This window comes from Bos javanicus, chromosome 22, assembly GCF_032452875.1.
Source record: "Bos javanicus breed banteng chromosome 22, ARS-OSU_banteng_1.0, whole genome shotgun sequence".
Lineage (NCBI taxonomy): Eukaryota > Metazoa > Chordata > Mammalia > Artiodactyla > Bovidae > Bos > Bos javanicus.
Genome location: NC_083889.1, coordinates 43622022 through 43634863, shown reverse-complemented (window position 1 = coordinate 43634863; position 12842 = coordinate 43622022). Strand labels below are relative to the sequence as shown.

The 12842-nt window shown below is 38.8% G+C and overlaps 1 protein-coding gene across 4 annotated transcripts in view; it reads right to left on the bottom strand.

Annotated features, from left to right (window-relative positions):
• DENND6A (DENN domain containing 6A) overlaps window positions 1–12842 on the bottom strand; it is a 73349-nt gene continuing 60507 nt past the window's right edge. For 2 of the 4 annotated variants that reach the window (XM_061396568.1, XM_061396570.1), the window contains exon 20: window positions 1–1408. In XM_061396568.1, the coding sequence (XP_061252552.1) occupies window positions 1289–1408 (120 nt within the window). In that variant the 3' untranslated portion in view covers window positions 1–1288. Of the gene's footprint in view, window positions 1409–3034; window positions 11750–12842 lie in introns of those variants that run through there. The other 2 variants (XR_009732509.1, XM_061396571.1) reach the window with 2 other exon arrangements.

The following is a 12842-nucleotide window of genomic DNA, read 5'->3' as shown; positions in this document are numbered from 1 at the left end:
TATTTTAAAAATTCACTTTATTGAGATATAATTTACATGCAACACAATTCTAAGTGTACAATTCTATTAATTTTAACAAGTGCATACAGTACTGTAGCCAACACCATAATCATGATATTAATTGTTTACATTACCCCCCAAAGTTCTCATACTCATTTGTAGTCATCCTCTTCCCTCACTTCAAGCCACTGGCCAACCACTGATGCTGTTGTAACAGATTGCCTTTTCCAAAATTTCATGTAAATTTTACAGAGTAATACAGAACGGCCAAACTCCTGTGTATGAACTCTTTCTCCTAGCATAATGATTTTGAGATTAATCCATGTTACAGCATGTACCAATACTTTGTTCTTTTTAATTGCCAAGTACTATTCCATCGTGGATATACTAGTTTCTTTATCCATTCATCAACTGATAGCCCATTTGGGTTGTTCTGAAGTTTTGGACTTTTATGAATAAAACTGAACATTTGAATACAAGTATCTGTGAATCTGTATTAATTTATTTTTGTAAGATGAATTTATTCATGCACCATTTAGATAATTTTTTCAAAAAACTTGAATTTGATGAATAAGTTCATCATTGCTTAAAATTTATTCTTCCAGATTTTACTCTATGAAATATTAACTTTTCTATATAAATGTTAACGGGATTTTACACTGCTAAGCAACTTCTTTTTCTATTTAATAATATACTGTGACCATTTTAAAATATCAGTATTTATAGATTTAACTCATTCTTTTTAAGGGTTGCATTTCATTGTATGCATGTAAGATAACTTATTTAACTAACCTACCAAATTGTAAAGCTTCCAATAATTTATGGTACCAAAATTTCCCTCAAGTTTCCAAATGATACTCGTAAGATGTTTCTTATTCACTACAGCATTATAATGCAGAAAACTGGAAACATCAACTTTTTAAAAGAAGTATTTTTTTGGCACATGGTTTGTGGGATCTTAATTCCCTAACCAGGGATTAAACCCACACCATGAGAGCAGAGTCCTAACCACTGGACTGCCAGGGACGTCCCAAAATACTTATATACCCCTTTCTTTCTTTTCCTCTGGTCACAAGTCCAGCTATTCCGATTTTTCTATTGCAGCTGCAATTTTATAAATTTACAACAATGATAAATTAATAGTTATTAGACACATTACCAGGATATTTAATTTCTTTTCCTAATTGTGCTGTCCTAGGTGGTTCTGTATTGGAGAAGGAAGTGGCAACCCACTCCAATGTTCTTGCCTGGAGAATCCCAGGGACGGGGTAGCCTGGTGGGCTGCCGTCTATGGGGTCACACAGAGTCGGACACGACTGAAGCGACTTAGCAGCAGCAGCAGCAGGTGGTTCTGTAGTTGTTTATTCCAGCTGGTGCATTCTGCAGGATGGGGCTGAATAAGAAAAACCTGCAAAGTTTCACAACGGGTAAGCTTTATGTTGTTGAAGACCTACTGAGTAAAACTCCATCTGGTAGATCTACCCTTTAGAAACTCGTATTTTAGGAGTGACCCTGGGCAATCAAAACCAAAAACTTCCTTCTTCCAGTGGATATGGTAAAGCCACTTCATAGATTACAGTGGGTTTATTCGGTTCCTCCTGTTTAAATTCTCAAATGTTCCAATAATAAATTCTTAAACAAGGTGAAAATAAATGTGATTAAATATACATTTGAAGAAAACAAGGGAAATGCAAAGGGAAAGCAATTGATTTAATATAATCAGATTTTTAAACTCTTTAAAAGCAATTTAATAGACATGTTTATTAATTTCTAGTGTGCAACAAAATACTATTTAATTTTTTAATAACTGAAAGTCTATGCAATTACCTAAGAGATCCACATATTTGCCTAGAATTTAACTTAAAAGGAATTATAGACTGTCTTCAAGAAGAAAACTTCCTCTTCACTGGAAAGACATGTAAAGCATTGCTTAGCAGTTGAAGAACTAAAAATTGCATTTTGGAAGATTGCTAGATTAAAAAAAATTTGTATCCTTTAAGTAGCTTTTATGGGCTTCCCTTGTGGCTCACCTGGTAAAGAATCTCCTATAATGCAGGAGACCTGGGTTCAAATCCCCGGGTCAGGAAGATCCCTGGAGGAAGAAATGGCAACCCACTCCAGTATTCTTGCCTGGGAAATCCCATGCACAGAGGAGCCTGGCAGGTCCATGAGGTTGCAAAGAGCTGGGCAGCACTCAGTGACTAAGCATGTCTGTCTGCTTTGAGGTTTATAGAGAATTCCTTAAAATAGTGTTCACCTGGGACTTCCCTGGCAATCCAGTGTTAAGATTGCCAATGCAGATGCTGCAGGTTTGATTCCTGAACAGGAAACTAAGATCCCAGATGCCTTGTTATCAAAAAAATCAAAACATAAAAAACAGAAGCAATATTGTAATATATATTTTTAATTTATATATATATATATAATTAAACAATGTTCACCTGATTCCACCAGTCTTCTTAAATTGATTTTCTAAACTTCTCAAGACAAATGAAATGAGTCTCCTTCCTCATAACTTCTTCCAAAATGTAATCCATATTTTGTTTAGTTAAGCAAGACAGCTGAAGAGAACTCTGATTTCCATCACTAGCCTCTAAAACATTAACCAGAACATCAAATGAAGACGTCAGAGTAGATTTTTCAGATTTCCACTTAAGATTTGCTGCACATCAAGAAGCCAGTGGAGATTACAAAACAGGATGTTAATGGTCCACTGAAATGTCTCCATTGTAAAGATAAGGCTAATCAGGGTCAGAGAAGTTAAGTAACCTGCCCAAGGTATCACAGCTAATAACTGGGACAAGAAACCATTTCTTCTCGTGTCAACACCCTTACCCACTGTACTATTGCCTTATTTTTAAAAGTGAGGAAGTTGAGCCCCAGAGGGAAAACTTGCTATCATTTACTGATCACTTACCATGTACCAAGTGCTATATACTTCATTTAAAATCCTAACAACTTTGAGGATTGTATTATAAGGTTGCTCCAACTCTAAAGCTTATTCTTTTAAACAGCACACTACACCAAGTATTGCTTTCTCATCTGTTTTTTGTTTTTTTTTTAGAATGAGAGCTTTCCGGTCTCACATGTGTTTATGTTTTAGTCTGTTAATCATGTAATTATTTTTGCTGATTTATGTCCCACTAGAACACAAGCTTAAGGAAACCATTTCACCTCCTCTGAAATTTTCAAAGAGTATGTATTCTATAAATAGTGCTAATATTCTAATATTTAATTGCAACAGTGAATGTTACTGAGCACTTATTATAGCTAAGCATTGTAACATGCATTATCCCATTTAATCCTCTCAACAATTTAATCCATGTCACTCACTTTGTTCAACAATGACTCAGCTCTAAAAAAAAAACTCAGCTCTGGTTCTAGTACACCTGTTAGTCATACAATAATATAATTTTTGGCCTTCATTTCTCAACCTCTATAAACTCCATTTTGATCTCATTCTCTGATTATAATCCATCACTTACCTTGTTAAAAGTTTTTGTCCTCTGAATATTGTTATTTGTCTGCAATAATGGAAAAATATCCATGCTTCTACAAAGAATCATGTCCGTCACCTACTTTCTCTTCCCAAAGGGGAACAGTATATGAACTCCCAGAATCTTTGGATAGTTTGGCCAAACACGTCACCTCAGTGCCTTTTAGTCTATTAAGTCTTCTTTAAAAAAAAAATTTTTTTTAATTTATTCCATTTATATGTGGTGGGAGGCTCTGTTTATTTGAATCTATACCCTCATCTTACCTAGGAGTCAGTGTTTTGTTTTTTAATTTTGGTAGACACTGCTGACTTGGAAGAATATTAAGTCCACCTGACTTTAGTCAACATTCGCCTACTTCTCCAATTTAAAACAATTCTCCTGCTTTATTTGCTTCTTAAAAGGAAGTGCAGTCGCTCAGTCGTGTCTTACTCTTTGCAACCCCATCCATGGGGATTCTCCAGGCAAGAATACTGGAGTGAGTTGCCATTCTCTTCTCCAGGAAATCTTTCTAAGCAGGGGTCAAACCCGGGTCTCCCGAATTGCAGACAGATTCTTTACCATCTGAGCCAAGGGAAGCCCCTGCTTCTTCGAGATGATATCCATTGTATAGATAAGTCAAATTCATTTAAAGTTTCTTACTGGAAACTTTAAAAACAGGGAATGCCAAGAACTTGACTAGCTTCCTTTGAAGTATTTATTGCAGTCATATTCCTGACTTCCAGAAGAACTGGTACTCTGGTTTTCTAGAAACTTTAAAGCTGAGTGATTTTATGGCAGGACTGTATCTTGAGACTCTTGCAGGAAGGAGCCCCCTTCAGGGCCCAATAAAGGCCCCTCTCAGGCCCTTGAAAGGGTCCCCCTTCCTACAACAAGACCACTAATTCTACCAAGATTTGTATTCACCATCTAACATTTATAAAAGTTTCACTCAGTCCTGTTTCACTCTTTGCAAGCCCACGGACTGTAGCCCACCAGGCTTCTCTGTCTATGGAATTCTCCAGGCAGGAATACTAGAGGGGTTAGCTGTTCTCTTCTGCAGGGGATTTTCCTGACCCATGGATGAAACTCTGATCTCCTGCATTGCAGACAAATTCTTTACCGCCTGAGCCCTCAGGGAAGCCCAAAGAAGAAGCAAAAAGATCAAAATGGAATCGTTTGTGTACTTGCAGACCCCACATTCCACTACAGCAAACTTAAGACTGAATTGCAGTTTCAACCCCTCCCAGAAATGTGACCTTTAAAACAACCAATCTAAAATTTACTCATCAACAATAGTGAGGTAATCTGCATGATAAAGACCCCTGCCAGACCTCTTCTTCCCCAAAAGAAGGTGGCCTAAAATTATCCTTTCTTTTCTTTTGCTAATACCTTCTTGTCTCACCCTCCTTCTGCCTATAAAAATCTTCCATTTTGTACAGCCCTTCAGACTGTCCTTCTGTTTACCAGTTGGGATGCTGCCAGACTCAAGTCATGGAATAGTCAATTAGATCTTTTACAAAACTCAGTTGAATTTTAGTTTTTTTAACAGATTGGTGACAAGGCTGGATCCAAAGTGAACTTCCAAAGACAGTAAGAAACAGAAGTGCAGCTCTCCAACTCTGAGTTCGTGGTCTTTCTTGCCCTTTCCAGTGACATCAGTCAGTTCCTCTCCATTGAGCTGCACTCTGTTTTTTGCATTCAACTCTAGATCTCATTAGCTTTCCTTTACAGAACAGGTCAAATTGGTAGAGGCTTCTGCCCTAGGCCAACCAAGCCTGTCACCTTTCAGACCAAATTTCCCCAGGAAAACCCCAGCCCATAGATCCTTCCCCCAACTCAACACTGGGGACTTCTGGTGGCAGTTGAGTTTTCCAGTTATTTGGAATCAATTCATAGCCCCCATTCCTTGAGGTCTGTTTGTTCGTTGCTTTCCCCAGTCGAGACTTCCAAGGGAATGTTTGCTGGTTACTGGCCAGAGTCGGATTCAGTCCAGTGGAAGGCCTCAAGTAGCTGTTACATAAAGGCTGGTTGCCAGTGGGAGTCTTGGAAGTACTCAGAAGCTGATTAGTTGGGCTCTGAAAAACCCAAACACTGGGCTAAATGAAATGTGGTCCTTTATAGCCAAAGAAAAGACCCTGATGCTGGGAAAGATTGAGGGCAGGAGGAGAAGGGGACGACAGAGGATGAGATGGTTGGATGGCATCACCGACTCAATGGACATGGGTTTGGGTGGACTCCAGGAGTTGGTGATGGACAGGGAGGCCTGGCGTGCTGCGGTTCATGGGGTCGCAAGGAGTTGGACACAACTGAGCGACTGAACTGAACTGACAGCCAAAGAGTTGAGTGAGCCACCTTCCGGGACATTTGCTTATTTTATGTTTAAGAACTATGCTCCTGCAAGGTGCAGATATTTACCAAAGTTTTACTAAAAATAACCTATAATTGCAATGACCATTATGAGGAATGTTCCAAATACATAAAATCATTTTAAAAGTACACAGAGCGACTCAGTGACTCTCTCTCTCCCCCTGAGTCTGCCCCTGTGCCTACCAACACATATATTCTTTTTCCTCTTAATAAACACTTTACTTGCTTCACTACAAAAAAAAAGAGAGATAAAACACTGAAAAGTATGCATTCCCATATCAAATAACAGAATGGGATACCTATTTTAATTAGTATGAAGAAGACTCCAAAAGATTTAGAAATTCCAAAATAGCCTCATTGAAATATTTGTTGCAAAAGGCTAGTGCAAAATTAAACACCAAAGGTATCTAAAAACAACACCTAGGCCACACCCATTATAACCTCATAGGGCTTCATCATCAAAACACTGGCCCCAAAATTTTCTATTGTAATCAACCAGAACACTAGGAAAAACTGTCCTCAAAAGCCCTATGTAAATTCTTCAGGATCAATTTAAATGGCCACATATGGGTCCCTTTCAGAACTCTTATTAAAGAGTTCTGGTTGATGAACTCTTATTAAAGAACTTTAATAAGATGAAACTCTTATTAAAGAACTTCTGGCAAACTGGTATGTATTTTCTCAAACAGCTGAGGGGAAACAAAATTAAAATTGATGAGGTTATTCAATACCACCAGAAATATTTGTCCTAGATGAAGCCTGACAATATACTTGAAAGGACTTGATAACTTTAGGTTTAAAAATTTGGCCAAATGGGAGAAGCTGATGTTCGGGGCCTGCTAGGCATTTTATTTGGCCTTCTCTTCTAAGGTAACTGTACCCAGAGGGAAAAAGCCATTACAACTATAGGTGAATGGGTGTGTCAGTCCTTCCTGGCAGTCCTAAAACCTCCCCTAATTCATCTTAAAATGTTTGTAGACATTGTGACCGGAGAAGGCAATGGCACCCCACTCCAGTACTCTTGCCTGGAAAATCCCATGGATGGAGGAGCCTGGTGGGCTGCAGTCCATGGGGTCGCTAAGAATCGGACACGACTGAGCAACTTCACTTTCACTTTTCACTTTCATGCATTGGAGAAGGAAATGGCAACCCACTCCAGTGTTCTTGCCTGGGGAATCCCAGGGACAGGGGAGCCTGATGGGCTGCTGTCAATGGGGTCGCACAGAGTCAGACACGACTGAAGTGACTTAGCAGCAGCAGACATTGTGACACTGAAAACAGAACTGTCCTACAGATAGGCCCAAACTCCATCTTGTAGGATACTTTAGATACTTTGTCTTTGTGATACAGATTTTAGGTCCCATTTTTTTCTAGGACCTAAAAACCATACTTCATGATGCAAATGTCAGGAAGGTAATTCTCATCAAACGGAGAAAGGTCATTTTACAAAAAAACTTGTAAGTGACTTTTACACAAATACTAGTAACTATGAGGTCTCTGTGACCATGGGCATTTATGTTTATACATGTCATAAATGTGTGACATTCTCTACATCTGGATGGTATTATCAAAATTAAAGTGCTCTATTTGACTATTTGATTGGCTTAAAAATAAGTGTGTATATATATATGTATATATACATATGTATCAGTTCATTTCAATTCAGTCGCTCAGTTGTGTCCGACTATTTGCGACCCCATGAATAGCAGCACGCCAGCCCTCCCTGTCCATCACCATCTCCTGGAGTTCACGCAAACTCACGTCCATTGAGTTGGTGATGCCATCCAGCTATCTCATCCTCTGTTGTTCCCTTCTCCTCCTGCCCCCAATCCCTCCCAGCATCAGGGTCTTTTCTAATGAGTCAACTCTTCGCATGAGGTGGCCAAAGTATTGGAGTTTCAGCTTCAGCATCAGTCCTTCCAATAATAACATATAATTTACATATAGCTAAAATAAAGATTGGATAATCTAAAACTCAGAAATATATTAATAAAAACTAACCCCAGGTGCTTTCTAGGTTTGTGTGATCTAAGATAAATAAAAGCTAGTTTAAATTCATTGGTGTAATTAAAACAGGCATGTTTGTAGAGTTAGCAGCATCAAGTATAAAATTTTTTATTTTACCTGGATTAACTGATCAGGTAGGTTCATGTTGTATCTGTTAAAAATTTTGTCAACAGGAAAGTAATTGAAGTATGACTGTTGGGAGCAAGTAATAGATGTTAAGATTAAAAGGTTTTAGGTGAACTCTTTAGCAGTAATTATATTTTAGGTGTCCTTAAAGTATTTTCTCAAATCTCTTTGGTAACTAGAAACTTTAAGGATTTTATAGGTTAAATAATAGAGGTTCACTGAATATCTGGATCATTTCCAAAAGGAGTAAAATACTGATACTTTAATTACAAAATACAAGTTCATCTACTTTTGGCTTCCTACTACAGAAAAACTAAAGAAAAAGAAGCACATGATTCTAGAAATTAGTTTCCAAGGGTTAAAAATTATAATTAATACATGTAGTTAAGACAACTAGAAGAGTTCAGCTCTATATGTAGGGACTATGATGTATTTTAGTTTAAGGAGAAGGAAGCTTGAGGAATAAAGATGCATCTTTGTTGAAGGAAATGAGAGTAATTTTGTCTAAATTAGAACTTCTGATTATTTAGGAAGAGAGTAAGAGGGAATCTTTCCTTGTGTAAACAAATTGGCTAAAACTGAACTATAAAGGTTTTTAAATTATGCTCAATATTAGTAGTATACTTACATAAAACTAAAACTTGATTTCCTTTCATCTGATAAAAGGATGTTTTATTATTACTTTGGCCAAATAGATAATTAAGTATTGTTTCACAATGATCTGTGGTTCTATATAGTCAAGTGTCCAAACTTTTGTTAATCTGACAGCTTCCCCAAATCAAATGCTATATAAAGTCCTTTTAACCTCTAGTTAATTTGAGATTTCTCGGGGAGCCCCTGTAAAAGCTCCTATAATTTATTCTCTCACCTCATAAAAAGGGAGATGTTATACTAATTCAGGCTTACATGAAATGTTAAATTACATAGTTAAGTAAGTAACATTAGCCTTCTTCATATCTGTATAGATATGTCATAGTTCAGTCGCTCAGTTGTGTCCGACTCTTTGTGACCCCATGGACTGCAGCACACCAGGCTTCCCTGTCCATCACCAACTCCTGGAGCTTGCTCAAACTCATGTCCATCAAGTCAGTGTTGTCATCCAACCATCTCATCCTGTCGTCCCCTTCTTCTCCTGCCTTCAATCTTACCCAGCATCAGGGTCTTTTCCAATGAGTCATTTCTTCCCATCAGGTGGCCAAAGTATTGGAGTTTCAGCTTTAGCATCAGTCATTCCAATGAATATTCAGGACTTATTTCCTTTAGGATGGACTGGTTGGATCTCCTTGCAGTCCAGGGGACTCTCAAGAGGCTTCTGTAACACCACAGTTCAACAGCATCAATTCTTCAGCGCTCAGCTTTCTTTATAGTCCAACTCTCACATCCACACATGACTACTGGGAAAACCATAGCTTTGACTAGATGGACCTTTGTTGGCAAACTGATGTCTCTGTTTTTTAATATACTGTCTAGGTTGGTCATAAATTTTCTTCCAAGGAGCAAACGTTTTAATTTCACGGTTGTAGTCACCATCTGCAGTGATTTTGGAGCCCCCAAAAATAAAGTCTCTCACTGTTTCCATTGTTTCCCCATCTACTGAAGTATTCCAGAAATTGAATGAAATTCCTGGAAAGTCTGATTATGTCCTGGCATGATTCTATCTGCCCAAAAAATTGAGGCTCTCTCTAAAAGGACTGAACTTGAGTATCAGGGAAATGCCCTCACTGCAAAGGCAGTAGCAACAGTGTCTGTCAAGATTGTGGCACACGTGGATGAAGTCCATTCTACTTCGGCATTAACAAGGGCGGCCAGTGATAGGGCCATAAAACCTGGATTACCGTTCTGGATTGTATCCTGTCAACATGGGTAATGTTATGAAGTACATTTTCTAAAATCTACTGCTTTTATGGCTGTGTTAGAATTCATGGAATCCTATGGAAGAGAGGAGGGGAAAATAACAGGTTTTGTTTTCTTGAAGAGCAAAGGAAATTAAAGGAAAAATAATCTATTCTCCTTGTAAAAGGACACCACTACCGAGATTTTCACTGGAATGTCACGGTTGAGAGAAATATACATAGTCTTATATAATCAGAGAGCCTCAAGAAACTGCTTGGGAAAGCTGTTATTTTACTAACAAGGTTCTGGCAAAACAATCTTTAAAAAAAAACAACTTACATGGTCAATCACTGTTTCTTGCTGCACGTGTATAAATAATCAGGCTGAGGTTAATATAAATTTAGCTTTACTGTAATTACCTACAGTAAAAAATGGGGGTAATTATGGAGAGAAAAATTGTTTGTTCCTTTATAGATAGGAGACTCTGATTTTGCTAACAGTCTTTGAGGTGTTGTTATACAGCTATAGACTGGACTCCCCTGGCCTATAGTATTGCCTATGGTCTTATTGACTGTTCATAACACCACCTTTGGGAAACACAAACTCACTCCACATGAGATAATCAAGGTCAGACCAATGTCTATTGGTATACCACCTTCTGCTGATCGTTTTATAGTCTCCCACTAGTATGACCAGCTATCGTGTGACTCTGGAGCCTATTACCAACAGGTTAAAGAAGCGCTCCCTGATTTCTGATTTAGGGAAACCTTACTGGTCATGGTCTGGAGCCCAGTGACTGGAAAAATTCTGGAGACATCATCAGAAGAAAACCACCCTCAAGCCCCATTGAAAGCGAACTTATCAAGTGCTTCTGGCCGCTCACTCTGCTGCAAAACTAGAAGGCAGTGAACCTTGTATATCATATGGCTAAAGGAGGCTCCAACTGACTTCTGGTCCTGTACAAACCCTGAAGACCTCCAAATCAAGTTGACAAGAATGACATCATGGTGACAAGTGGACATCGATGACAAGTGAACATCAGTGTAGACTGCTTCCATCCAAGATGCCAGACAGAGCAAGACTTCCCATTTCAGCTGAACTCAAAACCTTTTCTTCTCTTTCCTTTATCCTGGCACTGACCTGGAAAGATAATTCCATCAGCCACAACTTCTGGGCCATTGCTAAGGAAGGTAATCTTTAGAATTTATAAAACCTTTTTATTTCAGGCTAGGGGGAAAAAATTCATTGATTCCTGGCTTTAAACAGGCAAATGAAACAACTCTTGCAGATGAATCTATTTACAATGCCACCTTGGTGACAGGATTTATTTTTTGGGTGATTATCTTCTCCTTGGGCTATGAAGGCCTAGGTGGCTGCTGCACAGCTGGGCAGTGACACTTAGTAATCTAACTATGACTCTGTTCTTGAAAGGGCCTAACAGGAGGCACTTATGATTCAGGATTTGCTTCCTTTGGCAGGTCTCTACTTCCCTGGTTAGGAATAAATACAAATGAGGCTATGATCAGGAACTTCTCCTTAACTTTTGAAAGTACTGCAAGAAATCCACTGCTAAGCAGTAGCTTCCCAGTAAAGATCTTTGGATTCTGGTGGAGGTTGTTCTCAATAACAGAGTAGCCCTCAATTATCCTCTTGCCAAGTTAGGATGCATTTGTGCTGTGGCCAACACCACTCTTGTACGTGAATTAACACTTCCAATGGAGTTGAAATTAAGTGACATATCATTAAACAAGCCACCTGGCTTAAGATGACTCTGACTGGGGTCTTTCTTTGATTGGTTTGGGTCTTTGAGACCAAAATGCACTCAAACACTGGAAATTGTCCTACTTACCATAATGATAATAATCCCCACTGGTGCTTTGTATCCTCTCAAAAGTTTTAATGCATATTTGCAGCTACTAACCTCCACGTGAAATATCTCCCTGAGACGATAACAACAGAAAAGAAGCAAAGACAGTAACCAATTTAAGGATTATGAAAAGTGAAAGTGAAGTCGCTCAGTCGTGCCTGACTCTTTGCAACCCCATGGACAGTAGCTGCACCAAGCTCCTCCATCCATGGGATTTTCCAGGCAAGAGTACTGGAGTGGGTTGCCATTTCCTTCTCCAGGGAATCTTCCCGACCCAGGGATCGAACCCAGGTCTCCCACATTGTAGACAGACGCTTTACCATCTGAGCCAACAGAGAAGTGCAAGGATTATGGACCATGACCTGTGAAATGTCACAGGGCTTAAGCAAAAATGTCATGACCCATGGATGCAGAGCAGTGGGTGAGAGGTGCACTAACGCCTTAATTTTTTTTTTTAATCACATCTCAGTTATTCTGAGAGTATGATCAAAAGGGGGTAGTTGTTAAAGAAGAAGCAAACACAAAATGGAGTCATCTGCTTCCCCTTATCCACTATAGCAAACCAGGACTTAATTGTTGTTCCAACTTCTCCCAGGAATGACGTTTTGTTTAACAATAGTTGAAGACATGAAGGCGCTTCCCACGTGGCTGAGTGGCTAAAGAATCTGCCTGCAATGCAAGAGACACAAGAGATACGGGTTTGATCCCTGGTTCGGGAAGATCCCCTGGAGGAGGGCATGGCAACCCACTCCAGTATTCTTGCCTGCAGAATCCCATGGACAGAGGAGCCTGGCGAGCTACAGTCCATAGAGTTGCAAAGAGCTGGAGACAACTGAAGCGACCAAGCACAGCACAGCACAAAGCCATGAAAGCTTAATGTCTAAGACTGCTATGTACCATAATATCATGAAGACCATTTTTTATTTCACAAAATCTTCAGCTCTGTCTATCCTGATTGTATAAATATTCCACATGTCTTGCTATTACATGCTACAAAACAGAAATTAATTTACTCAAAAAGATTTTTCTTCCAAATATTAGATTTACTGACTCGTGTAATTCTATCTTCATGGTAAATGATGGTTGATAGTGAATTAATTATCTAACATTAACTTCAAATATATGCATGGTTCTTAAATGTTAATATGCATCAGGATTCACTGGAA